The sequence below is a fragment of the Hemiscyllium ocellatum genome, chromosome 16, assembly GCF_020745735.1.
Source record: "Hemiscyllium ocellatum isolate sHemOce1 chromosome 16, sHemOce1.pat.X.cur, whole genome shotgun sequence".
NCBI lineage: Eukaryota > Metazoa > Chordata > Chondrichthyes > Orectolobiformes > Hemiscylliidae > Hemiscyllium > Hemiscyllium ocellatum.
The window spans coordinates 10016848-10041155 of NC_083416.1; the positions used below are offsets into that span (position 1 = coordinate 10016848).

The window sequence follows — 24308 nt, forward strand, 5'->3', positions numbered from 1 at the left end:
CTCCAGATCCCAGATATCACATCGCAAAGTCCTCTCTAAATGATGAGAAAGTAGGATTGGAGATAACCAAAGTCATTTCAGGGTCCAAATAGTGAAATTTCAAAGACACCGTTAGCACCATTTGGCCCTTCTCCCTACATTGCAAGGCTGCGCAGCTGCCCAGGGGTTACCATGTACACAGATTGCTGTGCCAATGCTTTGACCAGGCAGACATCACTGTCGGAGATCTGTACAGCAGAATAGAAAATCAGCGGGAATTTCTACTTGCTTGTGTAACTCAAATCCCTCTGTCACCAGGCCTAAAATGCCCTGTTCCATGTAGGAACAGGCTTACAGGGGTAGATGGAGGAAGTGAGGACTGCAGATGCTGGAGAGTCAGAGTCAATTCCTGTCGAAGGGAGTATGCTGCAACATCGACTCTCCTGCTCCTCGGATGCTGCCTAACATGCTGTGCTTTTCCAGCACCACCATTTTCCATTCTTACAGTGGTAGAGTATGTACCACTGACATCTTAACAAATAAGGTATTTGTCTTGACAACTTTGAAGATGGTACACACTGCTACCACTGTGAGTCAGTGGCGGAGCAGGGGAATGCCAAAAGTGATGGATGAGATGCCGATCCAATGGATGGCTTTGTGTTAGAAGTTTTTAAGTTCCTTGAGTGTTATTTGAGCTGCACTCATCCAGTTAAGTGGTCCATATGCCATCATACACCTGACTCGTACCTTATGGTTGGTAGACAGGCATTGGGGAGGCAGAAGTGAGTTAATCCTCAGCACCTGACCAGCTTAAGTAATCATCACATTTACATATCTTGGGATCAATTGTGAAATCTGCGATGTTGATTAAATATAATAAAAACTGGCATTTTTGCGCAGCTAAGAGATGATGGAATGAAAGTTGCCTCATTATAAAGAAGAACAGTCCATTTTTGCGCAGGAATCTTGCTTTGACTCAAGGAGGTTAGTTCCGGGAATTTTCTTTTTCAATTTTGCCACTTTGTACCAAAGGTAAGCAACACCAGAGTAAAGTGCCCAATAATAACCACTGGCCCTTCCAATTTCAGTATGCCAAATCAGAACTTCCCTACCCTGTGCCTGCCCAGATGTATTTTTCCATATGAAATTGCTTCTCTATTTAGAGGAAGCTTTTTATAGAAGCAAATTACTGCAGATGCTGGAATCTGTAGCAAAGGCAAAATATGCTTGAAATCACAGCAGGTCAGGCAGCACCCGAGGAGAGAGAGCAAACAAACATTTCAAGTCTAGGTGACTCTTCATCAGAACTTTTACATGACATCTGCCTTCCTTGAAGTCCAACGTTTTTTGCTGCTCCCTAATTTCCCTTGAACTTAGTGAATTGCTAGGCCATTTCAGAGGGCAGCTGATAGACAACAGTATTGTTATGGGTCTGGAGTCACATGCAAGCCAGACCGGGTAAGGGCGGCAGATTTCCTGCAGGAAGGATGTAAACAAACTAGGAGGATAATGGGGTTACTGTAATTCAATGGTAGCTTCACAACGACCATTACTGAGACCAGCTTTCCATTGCAAATGTTATTAATTTGAACTTACATCTCAGAAGCTGTTATCATGGATGTTGAAGCCCTCTCTCCAGGACATCAGCCTATATCACGTCGGATTATCAGTCAAATGAAATTACCACGATTCTACCATCTCTCTTGCTCAAGGGGAATCATCAGCTGGAACTTTCCTGACTGCTTCTGCCTCTCGTTGACCCAAAGTACTAAGGTCAACTGATTTGCCAGCTGCTCCAAGATCAGAACAGAGCATGGTGGGACCTGTGCTAGGTTCCACAAGCAGTGGTCACCCACATCATTTAGCAAGGTGATCATCGCCATGGCAACTCAAATGCACTGGATTGTGTGAAGGGTACTAACAATACACTCACAATAAAATAAGGAGGAGGACAGAGTAAATAGAAGGGAAAGGAATGTACTGATTATTGAGATGCAGCAGTAGTTGTCATTTAATGATGTAATCATTAATTACAGAGAGGCTGAGTCTTCACATTGACAGCTTTAAACCTAGTACAGTTCAAACGAAGGTTGGCACGTTCAATGAAGTTAGCGTCAATGTTAATTTTGTGCGAGATGAAATTATGAACCAGGGCCAAAGTGGCCAAGGTTCATCATGAATATGTGACCGCGAGCGCGCGCGCGCACGCGCACACACACACACACACACTTCCTGGGTCTGCCAGCAACCAGTATGGAAAATAAAATCAAAACATTTAACATACAATTGCTTTACTTGCACTTTTCGTGATTAATTATTGATTTTTCTCCTGCAGGTACGCACTTTGCAATGGTAATTTTCTTTCTTGCAGAACTGCAGTCAGCGTGATAGCTCAAACTGTATTAATACGTGGAGAATTTTACAGCCTAACAGTGATAAATAGCTGAGCAATGAACTGGCATTGGCAGTTATTGGTTACCTCTGTGACAATTCTTGAAAGGTGAAGTGAATCCCATCCCAACTCAAACACAATTACTCTTCCTGGGCCATGGTTCAATAGGCAAACCTGGAAGTCCCCTCAAAGTCACTGCACATCAGAAAGTGTTCCTGAGCCTGCTAATTGAATATGGTCCAGTTCATCATGTCCTTAGCCAACCTCTGTGGATACGGAATCACTGAATTTCACAACCCAGGGAGTGGCCATTCAGCCCATCATTGACTTTTTGAATGAGCAATCTGCTCTGTTCCCCTCCTTGTTTTTTTTTGTGCTGGAGCCCTGCAATTTTTCTACTGACTTATTGACTTGCCTATATTCTGCTCGATGGTCTGAGGAGATCGATCATAGCTTCACCAGATTCTTTGACTATGTGGTAGCACACCATGTTGGTGTCCTTCCAAAAGTGGGAACAAATCTGCAGCCTTAGACCTCACCTGTCATTTATAAATGTTTAGCAGAACCTTCTTACCTTTTAATACGTGGGTCCAATTTAATACCAATCTTATTTGCCAAACCTCCCCTCAAGATCAGCTGGGATGCAGACGAGGAGACATAGGATGTGGGAGATCCTACAACTCTCCCCAATTAGCTGGGGGGCAGAGTTGAAGTTAGGTTGCCAGTTATGAGGCACGTAAAATCCTTGCACTGGCAACACTGTAATGGATGGCGAAGGCCACCTATTCAAGTGCCTGTGCCCAGTTGAGGAGCCCTCCACCTCAGCAGCAAAGGCCCTCCTCATTTGGAGATAATCCACTGTCTTCAGATCAACCTCCTTCCTTTAAGTGGCTCTGTTTGATATCCCTCCACCCATCCCATTCTAAGGCCTCGACAGAATATGTCCCAATCCTCCAGGAGTTCCACCAGTGGCCACTGGGAGTGCTGTTGGGTCTGAAGAGCAGCTGGCCATCTGATTGGAGCTGTGATGGCAGGCAGGTTTGGGTTTGACTGTTCTCTGTCCTTCTTTCGCTGTACCACAGTTGTAGCTGTGTATTCAGTTGCTCAGAAATGAGTTCTTAAATCTCTCTGTCTTTTCATCTTCCTCCCTTTTAAAGGCACTCCTCAAAATCTACCTCTTTGTCCAGCTGGTTGATCACTCATCCTCATGACTCCTTCTAAAACTCCTTCGGTTTATTGTGGAACACTTTGGAATGTTTTACAATATTGAAAGAACCAAAGAAATTATTGCAGCTGTAAAGTGTGAATGAAGGTGGACAAGTGTTGTGGGAATTTGACTTGCAACTCCGGACACAAATTTCATTTTAAAAGTAAATGCTTTATTTCTGGAGAGCTGGCGAGAGATTCTGGGTGACAACAAAAGGATCTCATAGCCTTCTAGCGGTGGCACCCCTCAATGAATCTCTGCTCTACTCATGAAGGCAGTATATTTTATGGGAATAATGCAGAGGTCTACAAGTTACATAGCTGATTGCTGTTACATTGTCTAAGACAGGTAATTACAATTTTACAATGCCTGGTGATTGCTGACTTCCTGTGACAAATAGCAAATGGTTTACAAGAACTGGTTATCGTATTCTTCACAATTATATGTTAATGGATAAGGGTTCAACGGAAGGATTTTGTTTTGTTCACATTGTTGGATTCGCATGTCCATGTTAATAGGTAGGGGAAGCATGATAATGAGAACAGGAGGCAGTTAATTAAGGTTATGGCCAAGGCTATCAGTCTTGTCCAAATTTCCAAGAAGATTGCACATATTGACACAGACATCAAGTTTCTACAGGACAGGACAACTCCATACAACCCTGTCACAGTGGACGCTGCAAGACATGTCAGATTGTGGACATAGATACCACTATTACGCGTGGGAACACCTCCCACCTTGTACATGGTAGGTACTCATGTGACTCAGCCAACGTTGTCTATCTTATAGGTTGCAGGCAAGGATGCCCAGAGGCATGGTACATTGGGGAAACCGAGCAAAGGCTACAACAACGGATGAATGGGCACCACGCAAAATCAACAGACAGGAGGGTTCCCTCCCAGTTGGGGAACACTTCAGTGGTCCAGGACATTCAGCCTCGGACTTTCGGGTGACCATCCTCCAAGGTGGACTTCGGGACAGACAGCAGGGAAAAGTTGTCGAGCAGAGGCTGATAACTAAGTTCGGTACCCATAGGGAGGGCCTCAACTGGGACCTTGGGTTCATTTCACATTACAGGTGATCACCATTACACTACACACACACACAGATATTCCTACACACACACACACTCTCACATACACATGGACACAGGCACACACAGACGCGCACACAGACACCCACACACACCCTTATAGACACACACACTCCCACACTCACACATGCACCCCTTCATAGACTTAAGACACTCTGCACTCACTATACATACACACGCTTTCTCACACTCACAACCCCCACCCCAGACAGACACACACACACAGATAGACAAACACCCACATGCACATATATATTTTGTATGATGAATTTGTACTTGCAGAGTTACATTGTACTTTGCTCAAAACCTGCATGCATTCATGGAGAACTCTGAGTTCAAAAACTGCATGAATTTATGTAAAACTCTGTTATCTCACTTTTTAGATTAGAATCAATCTAAACATCAGGTCATAGACAGAGAACACAGGGGACCAACACTTTCAACATATTGTCTAACTATCACCATTGCTAACAGCTAACCCGAGAATGCAACTTTTAAAAAAAGGTTTTGTGATTTACACATGAAAGAAGTGAAACTATCACTGTATTCTAACAGATGAAAGGCTTAACAGACAATCAATTTTTTAATGTAGAATTTCAGTTACATCACACTGCAAATTTTTGCTATAAATTCTGTGTTACGATCGAGCCCTCCACTATCACCTGATGAAGGAGCGTCGCTCCGAAAGCTAGCATGCTTCCAAATAAACTTGTTGGACTATAACCTGGTGTTGTGTGATTTTTAGTCTTGTCCAAGGAGGAAAAACATCTTTGCCTGAGGCTTCAAGTGAAATCCGCACGTATGGCTCCAGAGAATTCTGCCCGCTTGGAGTCAGCCAGCCCCCCTACTGTGAGCTGCAAATGTGTTGCTGGTCAAAGCACAGCAGGCCAAGCAGCATCTCAGGAGTAGAGAATTCGACGTTTCGAGCATAAGCCCTTCATCAGGAACTGTGAGGACCCCCTACTGTGAGGACAGTCATGCAATTGATACTGCAGTCAGTCCTTTTAAGAGTGGATCTTTAACGCTTGAGTTCCCAATATATCATGATAAGCAAGTAAAAGTGCAACTTATTCTCTTGTGGCTCTCTAACTTCCTCAGTGTGACTCAAGGCTTGTGTCAGACAGAACAATTGTCATTACATCGTGGTCAGAAACTCTGATTCCATGGTTTTTCCTTATCTTGCTGGTGTTGATCATGAGGCATCTTTACATACAGAATTTTGCCAACATTTAAAATCCTAAAGCTTTTACATTTATGTCGCAGCAGCAGTGAAAACAGCTCTCCTGCTGATTCACATTTTCATTCTTTCTCATGTTCAGAAAATCAGGTCATGACATGTTTTGTTCGGATGTCATCTGTTCCCTATACTGAGACAATCCACACAGTAAGACTTCTACGATTGTATGATTTGCTTCCTGTATGTCAGCAAGTACATAAAGCAACTTGGAAATGTGTTTTCCCTTATTTGAAATCGTCAAAGTAACAACCAGAGTTGTTGTTTTGGATTTTACGTTCAATATTGCCAAAATGTTTTCCAAAGAGAAAATGAGCCAATGCAGTTCTATTTACTTCATTAAAGCCCATGTATCCCCCAGTCCTTTATATAATAAGTGTCTAAACTTCAAATATACTTCTTTGGTTCTGAAATACTTCAAGCCATCTTGAAATCATGAAAGGCAACCTATAAATATAAGGACAAAGTGAGGACTGCAGACGTTGGAGATCAGAGTCAAGAGTGTGGTGCTGGAAAAGCACAGCCGGTCAGGCAGCATTTGAGGAGCAGGATATTTCAGCCATAAACCCTTCATCAGGAATGAGGTTTGTGGGCCTACAAGCCTCATTCCTGATGAAGAGTAAAAAGTGAGGTCTGCAGATGCGAAGGGCTCTGGCCCGAAACGTCAAATTTCCTGTTCCTTGGATGCTGCCTGACCTGCTGCGCTTTAACCAGCAACACATTTTCAGCTTATTCCTGATGAAGGGCTTATACCTGAAACGTCGATTCTCCTGCTCCTCAGATGCAGTCTATCCTCCTCTGTTTTTCCAGCACCACACTCTTGAGTCTATAAACTTACACTTTTATTTTGCAAATGAAAAATAAAACTGGAATATCTCATTATTTTCACTGACCTTTATTGTCTCAATCCAACGGGGTTGCTTGACCTGATAGTAGATGACAGATCGATATTCACTGACTGGTTTGTCTCCTGCACCCAGGCAAATGGCGTTCTGTATCAAAACAATTCAATTTTGATGATGCAGATTAAAGAATTGCAGGGTACATATGTAATGTCAGAGTCTCACAGAGGGGAAACAGACCCTTCGGTTCAATTCGTCCATGACGACCAGATATCCCAACCCAATCTAGTCCCACCTGCCAGGACCTGGCCCATATCCCTCCAAACCCTTCCTATTCATATACCCATCCAGAAGCCTTTTAAATGTTGCAGTTGTACTAATCTCCACCACTTCCTCTGGCAGCCCATTCCACACCCGCACCACCTCTGCTTGAAAGATTGTCCCTTAAGCCTCTTCTATATCTTTCCCCTCTCACTCTAAACCTATGCCATATAGTTCTGGACTCCCCTATCCCAGGGAAAAGACTTTGCCTATTTACCCTCTCCATGCCCCTCAGGATTTTGTAAACCTCTATAAGATCACCCCTCCAGGGAAAACAACTCCAGCCTGTTCAGCCTCTCCTTGTCGCTCAAATCCTCCAACCCTAGCAACATCCTTGTAATTTTTTTCTGAACTCTTTCAAGTTTCACAACATCCTTCTGATCATGAAACAGCACCACAGTTCAATAGCACCGAATAGTGACAATCAGTGTGTATCATGGACTTATTCAATAGCTCTTGAACGGTCTACAATTCATCCAATTCTCTTTGTCCCTCACCTACCCACCTTGGCCAGTACAGTCATTCTCTTCCCTGAGGATCTCACTGCTCGGCCACGCTGTGTTCAGCGATGCTCAAGTACATCATTCACTGCTCATCCTTCGAAGGATTAAGGTTGCGATATCCAGGAGCCCTGATGTGGCCTTGAAGTGAGGCCTTTGGAGTGATATAGGCTAAATGCTGGCAGATGGGACCAGATTAGTTTAGGATAGCTGGTCAGCATGGACAAGTTGAACCAAAGGGTCTGTCTCTGCGCCGTACAGCTTTATGACTCAATGACGATCTCCAGGACTGGACGGATCTTACTCCCACTTTAATTCCTTGCACTTCAATCTTCTCAGAGGCAACACAGATACATCAGGAGGGGTCTTCTGGCTGAATTAAAACTTCTAGTGGAAGGAAATCCCAGAGTTCTGCCACCATTTGTGTGGAAAGGGCTTCCCAATTTTGTTCCTAAAATTGTAGCTCAAGTTTTAGTGGTCTCTCCTTCTTGGTACCACCACCAGTGGTAACAGGTTTCTGTTATGGCCTCGTAGAATCCTTGCAATATTTTAAAAACATTAGTTAGATCATCCCGTTAATCCCCTATATTTGAGTAAAATGATAGACAATTAAGTCCAAATGGAATCCTGCACTTGATTGGTTGGATCAATGGGAGACTGGACTGTCTGAAGTAAGACTTGGCATCTCTGGGCTGTTACATGAAGGTGAGCTCATCTTGATACATTTTAAAGAAGCAGAAGGGTTTACCCCGCAAAATGGTCAAAATGACACAGTCCTCCCCTCTTTACCCCATTTTCCCCCACCCCATTAGTACTACCCTTATCCAATTGCCCCATAAAATGGTGTCTTCCACCTACTGCTGCCTCTCCGATTTTAAACCTGCTCTCTCCCCATTAGTATTATCTGTTCCCAACTGTCCCATCAATTGGTTCCCTTTGCCAACTTTCCTCAATATGGTGCCACATCTGTTTTACTCCATTGTTTGAAGCTATCCAATAATCCCCTCCATACGTAACTGAATCAGACCATTTGGCCCAAAAGATCAATGAAAGAATTTGTGATTCATATGTGATCCTCCACATTTGTCTACTTCACACACAATCTATTCTTTTGGTGTGTTCCCTTTTGTGTGCCATTCTAAATGGCTCCCAAATGATTAGTTAAACTTTTCCCTTAGCTATGCTTCATTGTAGCATGTTCTACGTTCTCACCAATCCTAAGAAGTTTCTCTTGAGTTGCTTATTGGATATATCTATCACTATTTTGTAGATCTACCACTCCTAGTCCTGGAAGGTTCTATGCAGAAATTACATGATGTTGACTTGCCTTGTCTAATACTTCACATTGTTAAAGTAATACCAAGTTGCCCTTGTTTTGCTTTTCCAAAAAAAATGATACATTTATTGATGTTTTCCACCAAATGCTCCATTTACTGATGTCTTCTGCAAAATTCCCCAATATATTGGCACCTTTACCAACCCCTCTCCATCAATGCCCTTATCCAATGGCCCATAAAATGGTGTCTTCCATATTTTCACTGTTATTTTGCTTCCATCCCTGTTAGTGATATCTTTATCCAAATTCCCCAATTATTGGTGCCCTCCTCCGATCTTGGAGTGAAAGAAGCAAGACTATTACTTAATTTGCTTTCATAATGACTGTCCTGGTGGGGTGTATAAAACTAACAATGGATAAACAGTGAAGCGAGATGTGAATATTCATTGAACAAGAAAGACTGTATACAACAAAATCAATAGAATCCTGTCCAAATTAATCGCTGCGTGTGTTGGCTGTTTTCTTGACTGAACCCATCAAGTAAGACCTGCTGAGGCAGTGATTAACTGATCACTTGCAACTACTTAAATCAATTACCTATTGCTCATAATGAAGTAGAGTTGTCAACCTTTCAGGTTTCTCCTAGAATCTACTTTGAATAAAGATAAATCTCCTGCAAACTGCTGCCTGAGAGAAAATGCAGAGGGACGCACAAAAATGGTGTATTTCATTCCCTTCAAACACTTTTCATTCTGTATTTACAAAACACTTTAAGATGAGGAGAAAAGCTGTCTTTCACCAATTAGGTGCTGAAGTGTTCCCGGTTTGTGGGGACTGTGTTATCTGTATCCGCGGTGGGATTGAAACATTCGGAGGAGATGATGTGATGACAGCTCTGGAAGTTTGTCCATTCGTAGTTGGCAAATCCTGCTCTGAAGTGAATGACATTGCATTTACAGAACTGAAGCAAGCCCATTCGGCCCAACAGATCGATGCCAGGTTTGTGGCCAACATGAGATTCCTCCAAATCTATCTACTTCATCTCATTCCAGTAACATATTCACTTATACCTTTTTCTCCCATGGACTTTTCTGGATCATTCTTAAGTGCATCTTTGACTTGTTGCAATATGTTCTGTGTTCTCACCTTATGAGGAAATTTATTCTGAATTCCTTACAGGATATATTCGTGACTCTCTTCTAAGTATTGCACCTAGGTTTAGACACGTCCTTGCAGAAATTACACAATAATGTCCTGCAATGTCTAATATTTTCATTTAGTTTGGGCAACTTGATCAGCATGGATGAGTTGGACGAAAGGGGTCTGTTTCCGTGCTGTATGACTCTATGACTTTATTTCAATTTAAAACCCTACCCTCCTGCCCTTTTGAAGAGAAAATAATCTGTTTGCTTGCGTTCTCCATCAATGACTCCATTTGTTGCTGACCTCCCTCGATTTCCCAATGTAATGATACCTCCCTCATTTCACACCTCCCATCAATATTACTATCCAAGCATCCCATAAAATGGAGCCTTCCATCAATTTCCTCATTTACTGCTGCCTCTGCCATTTTACAGATCTCCTAATGGGGTTATCCATAACAAAGTCCCCTTCCCTAATTTTCCCAACTACAATGAATGCCTTGTATGTATTTACAAGCAGTCTTCACTAATTCCCCTTTTCATTTTTATGGTTTTCCCATTTACTAGTGCCCTCTCATCATCACCTCAGTTATTGGTAATTGGCCATTTTCCAAGCCTACATGCATTGGCTCCCTCCCTCAAATACCCCATTTGCTGCTGTCCTCCCCAAACCCTGCAACACTGCTGCCCTCTCCCCAATTATTTTTCTCAGATACACTTCAGCAATTACATATCTGGTAAAGCCACAGCACAATGTCACAATGATCAACGATGGCCAGAACGAAACATCATTCTCAAACAAAAACAGAAATTGCTGGAAAAGCTCAGCAGGTCCGGCAGCATCTGTGAAGAGAAATCAGAGTTAAGGTTTCAGGTTGACTGACCCTTCCTCAAAACTCTGAGGAAGGGTCACTCGGCCTGAAACTTTAACTCTGATTTCCCTTCACAGATGCTGTCGGACCTGCTGAGCTTTTCCAGCAATTTCTGCTTTTGTTTCTGATTTACAGCATCCACAGTTCCTTCAGTCGATATTTCTTTCTGTTGTGTTATCTACTAAGGGCATGAGCTGGTAGGAAATTATTGACCTTAACTTCTCGGTTCAACAAGAAGCAAAAAAATACTAAGAAGCCAAGGGTTCTTGATCTCATCTGCATCTTCAAGAAAAGGGCTGAAAAATTTCAAAATCACAGGCACCGTTTTTAAATAAGGGATCGTCCAGTCATGACAAAGATGAGGAAAAAGAAATGTTTCTCTCAGAGGGTTGAGATTCTTTAGAATTCCCTTCATCAGAAGCCAATAGGTGTAGGATCTTTACATTTTTGATCACCAAGGGGATGGAGGATTTTCAGGGATATGCAGGAATGAGGCTAAAATTCGATCAGCCATGATCTGCTGAATAGAAGCGGGTTCAAAGAACCAAGTGCCTCATCTTATCTATATGTTCAATGCACATACATCATACATTAGCCTTGAATGTTTTGATAAAGCTTTTGGATTAAAACATTTACCATACTCTACCCAATGGGTATGATTATACACAGCCCCTTTGGAATGAAGGAGTAGCTTTAAAAACCACTCCTTTGTGTATTTTCAGGAGAGTCTGAAGTTTGAATCATTGCTGTTCCATCTCTACTAACCACCATTGATCGCCCATATTCATTATTGAGAAGTAATTATTACCGGAAGAATTTTACCGTCGTCGCTGCAGACACACATTATCACTTCCACATTCTTCTGGGTGGTCTTATTGTACTTGTCAAAGTCACCATACTGGATGGTGATGTAAATATCATTCCTCACGTCACCTGCAGAGGATTGAAACAGAACAACACCTTTAGATTAGTTGTTTTACAATACTTTGGAATGTGACAACAGACGTCAGGTGCTTTAAGTAACAGAGTCCCATTGGCATATGCTGAAAATGTGTTGCTGGAAAAGCGCAGCAGGTCAGGCAGCATCCAAGGAGCAGGAGACTCGACGTTTCGGGCATGAGTCCTTCATCAGGAATTCAGCCTTCATTCCTGAAGAAGGGTTCATGCCCGAAACGTCGACTCTCCTGCTCCTTGGATGCTGCCTGACCTGCTGCACTTTTCCAGCAACACATTTTCAGCTCTGATCTCCAGCATCTACAGTCCTCACTTTCTCCCATTAGCATATCTCAGCTTTTGGAGCTTCCCTCTCAGCAGTGCACTGATGTTCCAATCCCACGCTCCCACTCCAGAGCATTGTGAGAAAGGTGTCCATGATCAGCAACTCAAGCCCTGCAACCAACATGGTCCAAACTATTTGCAGAAGGGAGTACTAATTCTTAAATACTTCACCCACTTCTATCTATAGAATTTCTGTAGAATCCCTGCAAGGTGGAAACAGGCCATTTGGCACAACAGGTAGAGCTTATTCCTGTTCCTCAAATGCTGCCTGAGCAGCTGTGCTTTTCCAGCACCACATTCTGCGACTCTGATCTGCAGTCCTCACTTTCCGCACGCCAACCTCCCCAAGAGTAACCTACCCAGACCCATTCCCCTTCCCTATTACTCAATATTTCCCCTGAATGATGCCCCTAACCTGCACACCCCAGAACACTGTGGGCAATTTAGCATGGCCAATTCATCTAACCTGCACAATCTTTGAACTGTGGGAGGAAACCGGAGCAAACCCACACAGACACTGGGAGAATGTGCAAACTCCACATAGACAGTTGCCCAAGGCTGGAATCGAACCTGGGTCCCTGGCGCTGTGCGGCAGCAGTGCTAACCACTGAGCCACCAGGCTGCCCTCATCTCTTTCCCTGACAATCAACTTTGATTTGTTCTTTCACAAGATCTAATCAATGTATTTAATTGTCCATGAGTAGATGCTGGTGAGTTGTATACTTGAAACAATGAAATACAAGGGTTGTAGGGACAGCCACAGGGCAGTTTGGAAAAGGATAAGGATCCCTACTCATTAGCAGTGAAGGAAAAGTAATCAGGATGCTGAAAAACTTGGATTGGAACATGCAGGAGGTGCCACTATCCTTCTTAGTGGAAGGGGTCACAAATTTGGACATGATGAAGGAGCTGTGGGAGGTTGTTGTATTGCATCAAGTAGATGGTCCACACTGAAGGAAAATTGATATCAGTGATGGAAGGAGTAATCAACCAGACTGATTTATGTTCTGGTGATGTCAAGTTTCTTGAGTATCATTGGAACTGCAGTCATCCAAACAAGTGGAGAGTACTTCATCACACACCTGACTTGTGCCTTGTAAAGTGTGCACTGGCTTTGGGTATTCTGGACTGTCTTTTTCTGAAAAATTCATTCAAAGGTTGTGAGTATCACTGGCTGGGCCAGCATTTATTGTTCATTCCGAATTATCTTGGAGAAGGTGGTGGTGAACTAACTTCTTCAACTGTGTTAAAAATCACACAATGCCACGTGATAGTCCAACAGGTTTATTTGGAAGAACTAGCTTTCAAAGTGTTGTTCCTTCATCAGGTGGTTATGGAGCAGGATCATCAGACACAGAATTTATCGCAAAAGGTTACAGTGTCATGCAACTGAAATAATATATTGAACAAATCTGGTCTTAACAGCAATCTAGGTTTGTTCAATGTATCATTTCAGTTGCATGACACTTTAATCTTTTGCTTTAAACTCTGTGTCTGATAGTCCTGACGCACAGCTACCTGTTGAAGAAGCAGTGTTCCAGGAAGCTAGTGCTTCCAAATAAACCTGTTGGACTATAACTTGGTGTTGTGTGATTTTTAACTTTGTCTTGAACAGAGGCAGTTCTCGGGAAGTCCAGGATTTTAACCCAGTGGCGCTGAAGGAACAGAGATAAATTTCCAAATGGGGATGGTGAGTGGCTTGGAACAGAACTTGCAGGTGGTGGTTTCCCATGGCTCTACCCCTGTCCTTCCAAATGAAAGCAACTGTGCACTTGAAAGATGCTGACTATGAAGCTTTGGTGAAATTTTGTACTACATCTTGTCGCTGGTACATTCTCTTGCATCAATGATAGACAGAAAAGATGGAATGACAAACAAGTGGATTGCTTTGCCCTGGATGATGTCAAGCTTCTTGAATGTTATTGGAGCTGACCCATCCAGACAAATGCAGAGTATTCCATCACACTCCTGACTTGTGCCTTATAGATGGTGGACAGGTTTTGGGGAGTCAGGAAGTGAGTTACTTGCTGCAATACTCCTAGCCTCTGACCTGTTCTTGGAGCCATTGTATTTATATGGTGAGACCAGTTCAGTTTCTGGTCAAGGATAACCCCAAGAATGTTGATAGTGTTGGTTAATGTGATGGTAATGCCATGTGGATTTCAACAGGCTATTGTACATTGTCGCTTATGGTGATGATCATAGCCTGGCATACATGTGGCATGTATGTTACTTGCTAATTCTTAGTCCACTCCTGGATATTGTCCAGATCTTGTAGCATTTGAACATGGACTGAGGAGTCACAAATTATGCTGAACATTCTGCCATCATTGGCGAACATCCCTATTTCTGACCTGATAATGGAGGGAAGGTATTTGATGAAGCAGCTGAAAATGGTTGGGCCTGAGACACCACCCTGAGGAACTCCTGAAGAGATGCCCTGCAGTAGAGATGATTGACAGCCATCACCATCTTCTTATGTACTAGGTATGACACCAACATTTCTACTTGATACCTATTGATTCCAGTTGAAAAGTGTAGCACTGGAAAAGCTCAGAGGTCAGGCAGCATCCGAGGAGCAGGAGAATCAATGTGTGGGGTATAACCCATCATCAGGAATGTTATATTCCACATTCCTGGTGAAGGGCTTATGCCCAAAACTTCAATTCTCCTGCTCCTCTCTTGCTGCTTAACCTACTGTGCTTTTTGGGTGCCACACCTTTCGACTCTGATCTCCAGAACTGCACTCCTCACTTTCTCCTAACCATTGACACCAGTTTCACTAGGAGTCCTTAGTGCCACATTCAGTCAAATGCAGCCTTGATGTCAAGGGCTGTCACTTTCACCTGACTTCTGGAATTCAACTCTTTTTGTCCATGTTTGAACCAAGGCTGTAATGAGGTCAGGAGGTGAGTGAGCCTGGCAGAATCCCCTCATCTGCACCACAAGATTCTTTTTTGTCATCTGTCCCTTCCTTTCTAATCTTGTTCACTCTCTGTACCAGAGTGTTGTGAGGTGGAAGAGTTTTAATGGAAAGGATCAGACATTGTGGCATCCAAACAGCATTAGTTAACATTGATGTATTTTATTTCTATCATTGAACCCAGCTTCTGAAGGACCCGGAGTCTAGATTAGTTGGGTTTAAAAGAGTACACCACAAAATGATTACTGTTCTCTCACCATGATTATAACAGTGCTTGACATCCTAATCTTGCCTCCTGCAGTTGAGAATAGAATCCCTTGCCATATTTAGAAAGAGCATGTGGGCTTAGGGGCCTTAAGAAGCCAGCCAAATGACGTCAAATTCACAGCTGCTTCAAACAATTTCACAACAGGCATTACAGTAGCCACCTGTAACCCCGGCCAGATCAAGTTAATAACAACCCCATTGAAAGGTGGAAGCTTTGAAATACACAGCTACTAAGCTGCATAAAATAGACATTGCTCCTTGACTGTATTCTGGAGTGGTTTTTCACTATTGTCAGGCTTGAGAGGTAAAGAAATTTGGAATTTCATCAATGAAGGGCATTGAGTCCATCTTTAGTGTCTCCCGGTCAATACCAATCAATATCCCAGTGCCACACAAAGGGAAATAAACTGCATGCAAGGTTCTGCGAAGCAGGTGTGAGAATGCACAGTGACTGGACAGAATGTAGCCACCATTTTCAAGTCATATCTTGATTTATTTAGCACCTGGAGTTACCATATATACTCTAGTAAACGCCAAGTTCATTTTTGGCCAAAAAGTCTGGAGTTTTCCACACATCTGTGTAAAGTTAATACTAGTTCTTCACAGATAACAGATCAACATTTGTGAGTCATGGTATTATCCTGTACATAAATGTTATGGTGAGTAAACAATTTTTTTTAATGCAATTACGTATTTTGATGTACAGTTCATGCCAATTTGGCACGAAAGCTTAAGACACATCAGGTCAGAATCTGGTGGACAACCTGGGGTGGCACAGTGGCTCAGTGGTTAGCACTGCTGCCTCACAACACCAGAGTCCCAGGTTCAATTCCAGCCTTGGGTGACTGTCTCTGCGGAGTTTGCACATTTTCCCCATGTCTGGGTGCTCTGGTCTCCTCTCATAGTCCAAAGATGTACAGGTCAGTTGAATTGGCTGTGCTAAATTGCCCATGGTGTGAGGTGCATTTGTCAGAGGGAAATGGGTCTGGCTGGGTTACTCTTCAAAGGGTCGGTGTGGACTTGTTGAGCTGAACGGCCTGTTTCCACACTATAAGGAATCTTTGTGTGCACCTCCACTGAGCTCAGTTCCCATATGGCATTTGTGGAATACAGTCATCTTAAAGTAATTTGTTGTGTTTTTTAAATTGGTTTGGAGATTCATTGGGCTTCTGCTAAAGATATGGCATTTTAGATGGTAGCATGAATTTCAGGCCCTCAAATGTTGTATCCATGTAATAGTTGACCCTGTAAATCTAACTTTAAAGAATAGTCCAATTCGACTTTCCCATGAGTATATACAGTATATACAAAAAGAATTCTTTCATCATTTATCACAGCGGCTCTTGTAAATTTGTTGTGTATGAATTCAGCTGCTGTATTAGCCTATGATACATTAGTGAGCACACCTCATTGGCTGTGAGGCACATTGGGACATTCTAAACTCATGAACGATCATTCATTCTTATTGGCTATGGAGCTGGTAGTAAAACCGAGGCATGAATAGACCTCCACAGGCAAAAGTGGAAACTGACAGCATGTAGGTTAGAGAGCAAAAAAGACATTTGTAGTGTAGTCATTATTGCTGCATCCACAAACATAAAATAGACAATTTGCACAGGACAAGACAAACAAACTGTATAGGCCTAAATGGCCAAATAATCTGTTTTCATTGTGTTTTATTGATGGATAGCTGTTAAAGTGATTTGTGCTATATATGTGAGAGTTCTGACCAATAGACAGAACTAAGCCTTCAGAGTTTGCCTTAGTTAGCTCTGATCACCTTTATCCACCTTGTTCATGTGAAATATGAATCACTTTACAGGTATAGGTTGTCCTGCCAGTAACTCCATTTGGTCCCATTTGACAACTTTGGCAGCTCCAATTTTTTTTTGTTTTAATTTTCTTGTTTGGTCACGATGTGATTCTTAAGGCGATCTGCCCCTTACCCAGGAATTGAGCATGGTAAGTAATAAGGGGCTTTGATTTTAAGTTCTGTGTTTTACCAGAATGTGAGCTTTCTCTCCAAGGTCCTGGAGCACGTTGATCACTATCTGTCAAGGTTATCTTGGCTTCATTTTGGAACGTGGGCCAGGCACATTTCCTGGGCCTAACCCTGAGAGTGTATAAAGTCCAACCACCTGCATAGTGTTCCCAGTAGCAGCCAATTAACAGGACAACCCCTGGAGGCTCACACAATTAAGGAATTCAAGATGGTATTGGGTGATTATTTGGATAGAAATAGAGTTTAGGGGACATGGGTCGAAAGGCGGGACATTGGCATGAGGTAACAGAACCAGTGTGATGGCAGTAGGCAAAATGGCCTCCTTCTGCCCCAGAACAGTTCCGAGGTCCTCTGGATGATTGGGAGTGGGGTGGGCTGAGTTGCCTGACCATCTCCATACCTGATAGATACACAGGGAGTGTGCCAGTGCAGGTAAAGGAGTCTGAAGGGCAGCTCAAGATGAAAATACCCTCTGAAGACTTAAATTGTGACTCGGGCCAAAGGGACAGCATTGAACAGTAGTGCGAAGAGAGTGTGAGCAGGTTTCACTGAGACCCTTCAATTTGACCTGTAGCCACAATGCTGCCTTAGGGAATACATCAAGCTTTGGGGTCAGTGGGAGGTCCTCTGACAATGATAAAATTCCACAGCTCCAACTAGGCATTAGATCACAAATAATTAGTTATCGCCCCCACCATTGTTGTCTGTCTCACCCTCCCTCTGAGCAAGACTCAGGTTTTCTGCCCAACATATACATTTAAAAATGTCCCTTCCTAAACTGCTTCCACGCAACTGGTAAAATTCAGCCATCACTGTTTCTAGGTTGAGTTTGCAATGAATAACTGCTATTAGAATGCTGGATTTTTTTTTTAAAGCCTACTGGGTCTCAAAACCAATGCTTGAAATGCCTGAGTCAACAATTTTGATTCTATCCACGAGTAATGAGCAGAAGAGGGTTGCTGTGGGAGTTGAATGTCAGGTTTGAGAAAATGAACCTCAGTCCCATTGCACGCTGTTTAATTTTTTAAAAAAAAATTAAAACCAAGCCAGCAGTGAAGTTCCTGGGAGAGGTACGTCAGATCCAAATTAACTCTCAAAAGTCACCATATAATCATATCATTGGCATCGTTTCTCTGCCAGAACTGCACAGTTGCCGGAGGCAAACGAATGTGGAATAAAATCTCCGAGAAAGTGTTCCTGGGGATCGAGAGACAGAAGGATCTATCCCTGATCCTCAGAAATAGGATTCAGGAGACATAGGGGCAAGAGGAGGCCATATGGCCCATCGAGCCTGCTCCCCCATTCAATAAGATCATGGCTGACCTTTCCGTGGATTCAGCTCCATTTGCCCACCACATTCTCTTTCCCACCCACAGCTCCCCCACTAACACACACTCCCCCAAACTTACCACCCCCTCCACCACCACCCTTCCGTCCCCTGTCCCATTTGCAGGAAGAAAATGACAGTTTCCCGGGTGTTTGCCCCCTTACAAGCGTACCTGGCATGATGATCTCTGGAAATCCCAACTTCCTGGCTACCACTGTGTTTCTGTCCACAAGGTGTGGATAATCCTTCCTGATCTGTGACACATCGCCGACCAGCATTTTCATGGTAACCCACAGTCCTGGGAAAGGAAAGAAACGTTTACCAATGGCTTACCACGCATTCACAGAGCAGGTCATAACGGCTGTAACCTGTAGCAGGCTAATGTGACTGGCAATCTTTGAAACATGGGTTGTTCATGCATTTCCACATGTTCATACCTAGAAGAAACAGCGCACTTGCAGATGTTGGCACTGGAGCAAACTGGTGCAGGTTCTGATATGATTAGACAATCTGCATGCACGAGGTCATTCCAGTCAGTCTCATGTCCATTTCATTGATACTGCTATTTCTGTGTTCATTCATCTTTGTCTTAAGAATCACCACAGTGTGGAAACAGGCCATTCAGCCCATCAAGTCCACACTGGCCCTCCAAAGAGCAGCCCGCCTAGACTCACCTCCTACATTGTCCTTGTAACCCTGCAATTCCCATGGCTAACCTTCCTAGCCTGCACACCCTGGGGCAATTTAGCATGGTCATAACATTCTAACCTGGACATCTTTGGACTGTTGGAGGAATCCGGAGCACCTGGAGAAAACCCATGCAGACACAGGGAGAATGTGCAAACTCCACACAGTCAGTCGCCTGAGGCTGGAATTGAACATAGCTCCCTGGCGCTGTCAGGCAGCAATATTAACCACTGAGTCACTGTTGCTGCTATTTAATGCATTGCTTGTTTACAAAATAACAGAGAACAGATTAAAAACAGCAAGGCCATGGCTGAACAAAATAAAGATCCAACTGCTGAAACTCTTCTTAAAAATGAAACAGCAAATGACAGCAGGTCAGTCAACATCTGAGGGGAGAAAACCAGAGCTAACAATGCTGCTCAATGACTTTTCATCTGGCATTAGGCATTTGACCTGAAAAAAAAGAACTTTGTCTGGACCTACAGTCTGACCTGCTGAGTATTTCAATGTCTTCTATTGTTTTGTTTTAAACTGTCAAAGCTCTTCTTCAATTCAACAAAATAGGTGATAGCCTATCACTGGGCGGCACGGTGGCACAGTGGTTAGCACTGCCGGAGATCCAGGTTCAATTCCTGCCTCAGGCAACTGACTGTGTGGAGTTTGCACATTCTTCCTGTGTCTGCGTGGGTTTCCTCTGGGTGCTCTGGCAAAGCCCTGCCCAATCAGAGGCAACTTGTCAGATTCAAATATAATCAAAGTCTGGCAGTTAACTGTCAATGATCAGTCTCCATGGTAATGCCTCCATTATTCAGAGCGCATTTGCCAACCAATTAGCATCCTGCTTTCATGTAGTAAATGATAGTTCTCCCCTGATATTTTTGCAAATTGTCCTGATAAATACAAGTTACAAAACTTTGACAAAGTGTCTCTCTTTTTATCTATATTCAAGTTCTGTACAAGTAAATGTTTATTTTCTGTTTTGGATCAGATTCCTAACATCTGCAGTGTTTTTTTTCGTGTTCTGTAACTCATTGTTTCCTTAGCAATATATCTTCATAAAGAAATAATAAAGACAAAGTGATTACTTAACTATTGACATTTTGTTTAAATGTGAAATTATAATATGATTTTCTATGCTGCCCTAATTACATAGTGAATATGCAATTTTAGTTGAAAATTGTTTTTATAATGAAACATTTGAAAGAAAACTTAGCACAGGTAATCTTATGTGCAGCACACGAGATGATTATTTTGACATGTGCATTTTTCTATGTATATTTTGCTAATACTGCTCACTCAACCACTTCAGATGTGGTTGTGTGATTTTCAAAACATCTTGTAGTTGTTGCCATGGAGCCTCTGTAGGTGAGATTGTGGAATTAAGGATTCTTAAACAATGTCCATTTGTTCAAAGGTGGCAATTCAAAGGTGGTCAGCACGCTTGCTTTCATTGTTCAGATCTTTGAGTTTAGAAGATGGGACATTTCATTGAGGTTGTACATGACATTCGTGAGGCCTCTTCTGGAATACTGTGCCCAATTCTGGTTGCCCGTTATAGGAAAGACATTATTAAGCTGGCTAGGGTTCAGAAGAGATTTATCAGGATGTTGCTGGTGATAAGTTGGAAATAGATATAGTGACCATATAGAAAATGGAGCTCAGAAATGTTAACTAAAATGGCCCCGGCATATTGGCTGTATTTCCCGGCATCCTAAGCGACAGGCTAAGCGAAACTAATTGCTAACATAGCAATTTGTAAGAAGCCAGCCTAGCGGTAAACAATCCTCCCCACAGGTCCGAGGATGAGATAGTACATAGCACTAGATCAAAGGGCAACCATCAGAGGAATACTGGAGCCTCATTGTTTTAGAGCTGTACTAATGAATACATGTTTAGTTTAGAGCAATTTTTGATATCTGAATGTTACCTTGAAAAGCAGAGTAAGAATAATGAGGGCTATGTTAAGAGCTTAACCAGATGGCTGTTGGTATCTGTGTGTGTGTTAGATTTAGAGCACTTTTGATGTGTAAGCTTCCAATAAAGTATGCTTTGATTAATACACTGTGCGATAGCTTAATGATACGGGACTCTGTATTGCGTATGAAGTTATGTATAAATGTAACAACTTTCCCTATCAACGGGGAGAGAATCCACTCTTTAGTACCCGGCGTGGTCTAAGGTGGCTTTTCTCCCAAGCCTTGTTTGTATATTCGTATACTGACAGTCTTGAATAAAAACAGTGCTGTTGAAATGTGTTAATCAAGTGGTGGTTCTCTGTTCTTGGACAGGCGTTCACAGGAGCTCAAGGCTGAGCTTCCACACTGGGTATGGAAAGTTTGAGTTATAAGGAGAGGCTGAATAAGGCTGGAGCATAAGAGGTTGAGAGGTGACCTTATAGAGGTGTATAAAATAATGGAAGCATAGGTAAAATGTCTTTTTCCAAGGTGGGTGATTTCAAGACTGGGGGGCATATATTTAAGGTGAGAGTTGAAAGATTAAAAAAGACATGAGGGGCATTTTTTTTTACACAGAGAGTGGTCCATATGTGGAATGAACTTCCAGAGTTAGGGATGGGTACCATTACAACGATTTAAGTATATTGAGACAAGTACATGCATAAGGAATGTTTGGAGGGATATGGGCCAAGCGAAGGCAAGTGGGACTAGTTTAATTTGTTATTATGTTCAGGATGGACCGGTTGGACCGAAGGGCCTGTTTCTGTGTTGTATGACTAATACAATCAATGATGCGAATGGCACGTATGCACATCACGGTTTTTAATTGCTGAATTGTGTTGTTCTATATGTGGCTCAGCATTATATCTGATCTTAGAATTTATGAAAAGTCACCCAGTCAATCCTGCACTCTCTTTGTCCTGCCATTGGTGCATGAGCCTTCAATGGCCTCAGTCTTAATCTCTATTATTGTCTCCTCAAGCATCTTTGCCTTTCTCCTTCAAGAGGCGACTGAATACCCTTTGTCCTTGCCCAAGCACTGTTCTAAATTTTCCTTCTCTAGCTCACTGTAAATACGTAGGACCCCAATGAAACATCTTGTGCTGATTAATGCCATGAAAAGTGCTACATAAGTTCAAATGGTTATTGTTGCTGTCAGCAAACCGGAGCTGATTCAGTACCTAACGCGCGTTAGGAAAAGTGATGGATACCCTAAGTTTTCTCTTTTCCCTCCTCTACCCCCATCATCATTGCTCACAATCCCAGTAACAGAGAATGGATGTCAACTGTCTCACTCCTTACTTCGGAGGGATATTGGAGTGCAGAGTGAATCCTGTTAGCCGTTCTACAGGGCTCGGCTGGGGAGTTGTCTGGACGCTATCATTGCTCACCATTTTATGCCAGGTTACTAGAGCGAGCTGGAGACAACTCTAAGCAGAGCACTGACTTAGCAAGAACAAATTGGTTTCATAGATCATAGAAAGTCAGCCAGAAAGGATGTGCTTTCACCTTGAATGTCTGTGAAGGAGGACAGGACACCAGACATGAAAGTTCTGCCACGACAGTTCATTTAAATGACAGATGGCTTTCTGTGGAATGACACGGATTTTAAACAGGGAGCCACACTGTGAACTCACAGCAGAAAAAGCCAAACAATTGTTTTGACACTTTCGTTGCTTCATTGATGCATGGAGTTGTGTTTTATAGCGTTGCCGTGATGGAACCTGAGGGAAATTAGAAAGTGGCCCGTGGTGTGCCTGTGTTTTGTTAAGCTGACTGGTGATCATTTTTTACTCAATCTTTCTTTCCTCTCTCTCTTATCACACACAGTCTGTTCCTGTGTTTTTTTCTAAAACGGAAGACTGTTTTGCAACCATTGATTGTCTCAAACTCAGATTGATAGTAAACCCAAGTGCAGAGGTTAATCTAGAACAGGGGGAGGTTATGCCCCTTCAGAGACGGGTCAGCTATTGTCCACATGATCACACTCACACCTCGTCGCACCTCAGTAAAGAGGCCGAATTGATGGGCGGGTTCGGCAGGAGGTCCTGCCCCAACCAGGAACACTCTGCCTTGAGGCCATTCAGCCCTTCCACTGTGCAATTCTGGGAGCACCGTCCAACTTATACTCAACACCATCCACCTCTGGAGATGCCAGATACCAGGAAAGAAGTAGCACCATGTTTTAGTGATGCCTCTGCAGAGGTTTTCCTGAAGACACCCAGTATTAAAGGGAGTTATTTTCCCTTGGGATGGCAAGCGTGCAACTGATGTAGGCAGCTTGAACAAAGGTGGCTGTGGAGGTCGGTAGCTATGGGCAGCTCAGAGAACCCGGATCCAGTGCCACTTAGTGTCATGGAGTCATGGAGATGTAGAGCACAGAAGCTGACCCTTTAGTCCAACTCGTCCATGCAGACCAGATATCCCAACCCAATCCAGTCCCATTTGCCAGCACTTGGGCCCAAATCATTCTAAACCTTCCTATTCGTGTACCTATCCAGATGCCTGTTAAATGCTGTAATTGTACCACTTGAGGACAAATACTTTGCTGTGCTTTACCATGAGCGGCACGGTGGCTCAGTGGTTAGCACTGCTGACGTACAACACCACGGTCCCAGGTTTGATTCCAGCCTCAGGCAACTGCCTGTGTGGGGTTTGCACATTCTCCCTGTGTCTGTGTGAGCTCCTCTGGGTGCTCCAGTTTCCTCCCACAGTCCAAAGATGTGCAGGTCAGGTGAATTGGTCATGCTAAATTGCCCATAGTGTTAGGTACATTAGTCAGAGGGAAATGGGTCTGGGTGGGTTACTCTTCGGAGGGTCGGTGCGGATTTGTTGGGCCGAAGGGCCTGTTTCCACACTGTAGGGGATCTACAGTGGGTGGCACGGTGGCACAGTGGTTAGCACTGCTGCCTCACAGCGCCTGAGACCCAGGTTCAATTCCCGACTCAGGTGACTGACTGTGTGGAGTTTGCACGTTCTCCCCGTGTCTGCGTGGGTTTCCTCCGGGTGCT

At 43.2% G+C, this 24308-nt stretch overlaps 1 protein-coding gene across 1 annotated transcript in view; it reads right to left on the reverse strand.

Moving 5' to 3' along the window:
- LOC132823334 (dedicator of cytokinesis protein 2-like) overlaps nucleotides 1–24308 on the reverse strand; it is a 717727-nt gene that overhangs the window by 534736 nt on the left and 158683 nt on the right. Inside the window, exons 13-15 of the mRNA XM_060837030.1 lie at nucleotides 18828–18953; nucleotides 11667–11791; nucleotides 6799–6897 (exon numbers count right to left, since the gene is read on the reverse strand). Coding sequence (XP_060693013.1) covers nucleotides 6799–6897; nucleotides 11667–11791; nucleotides 18828–18953 — 350 coding nt within the window. The remainder of the gene's footprint in view (nucleotides 1–6798; nucleotides 6898–11666; nucleotides 11792–18827; nucleotides 18954–24308) is intronic.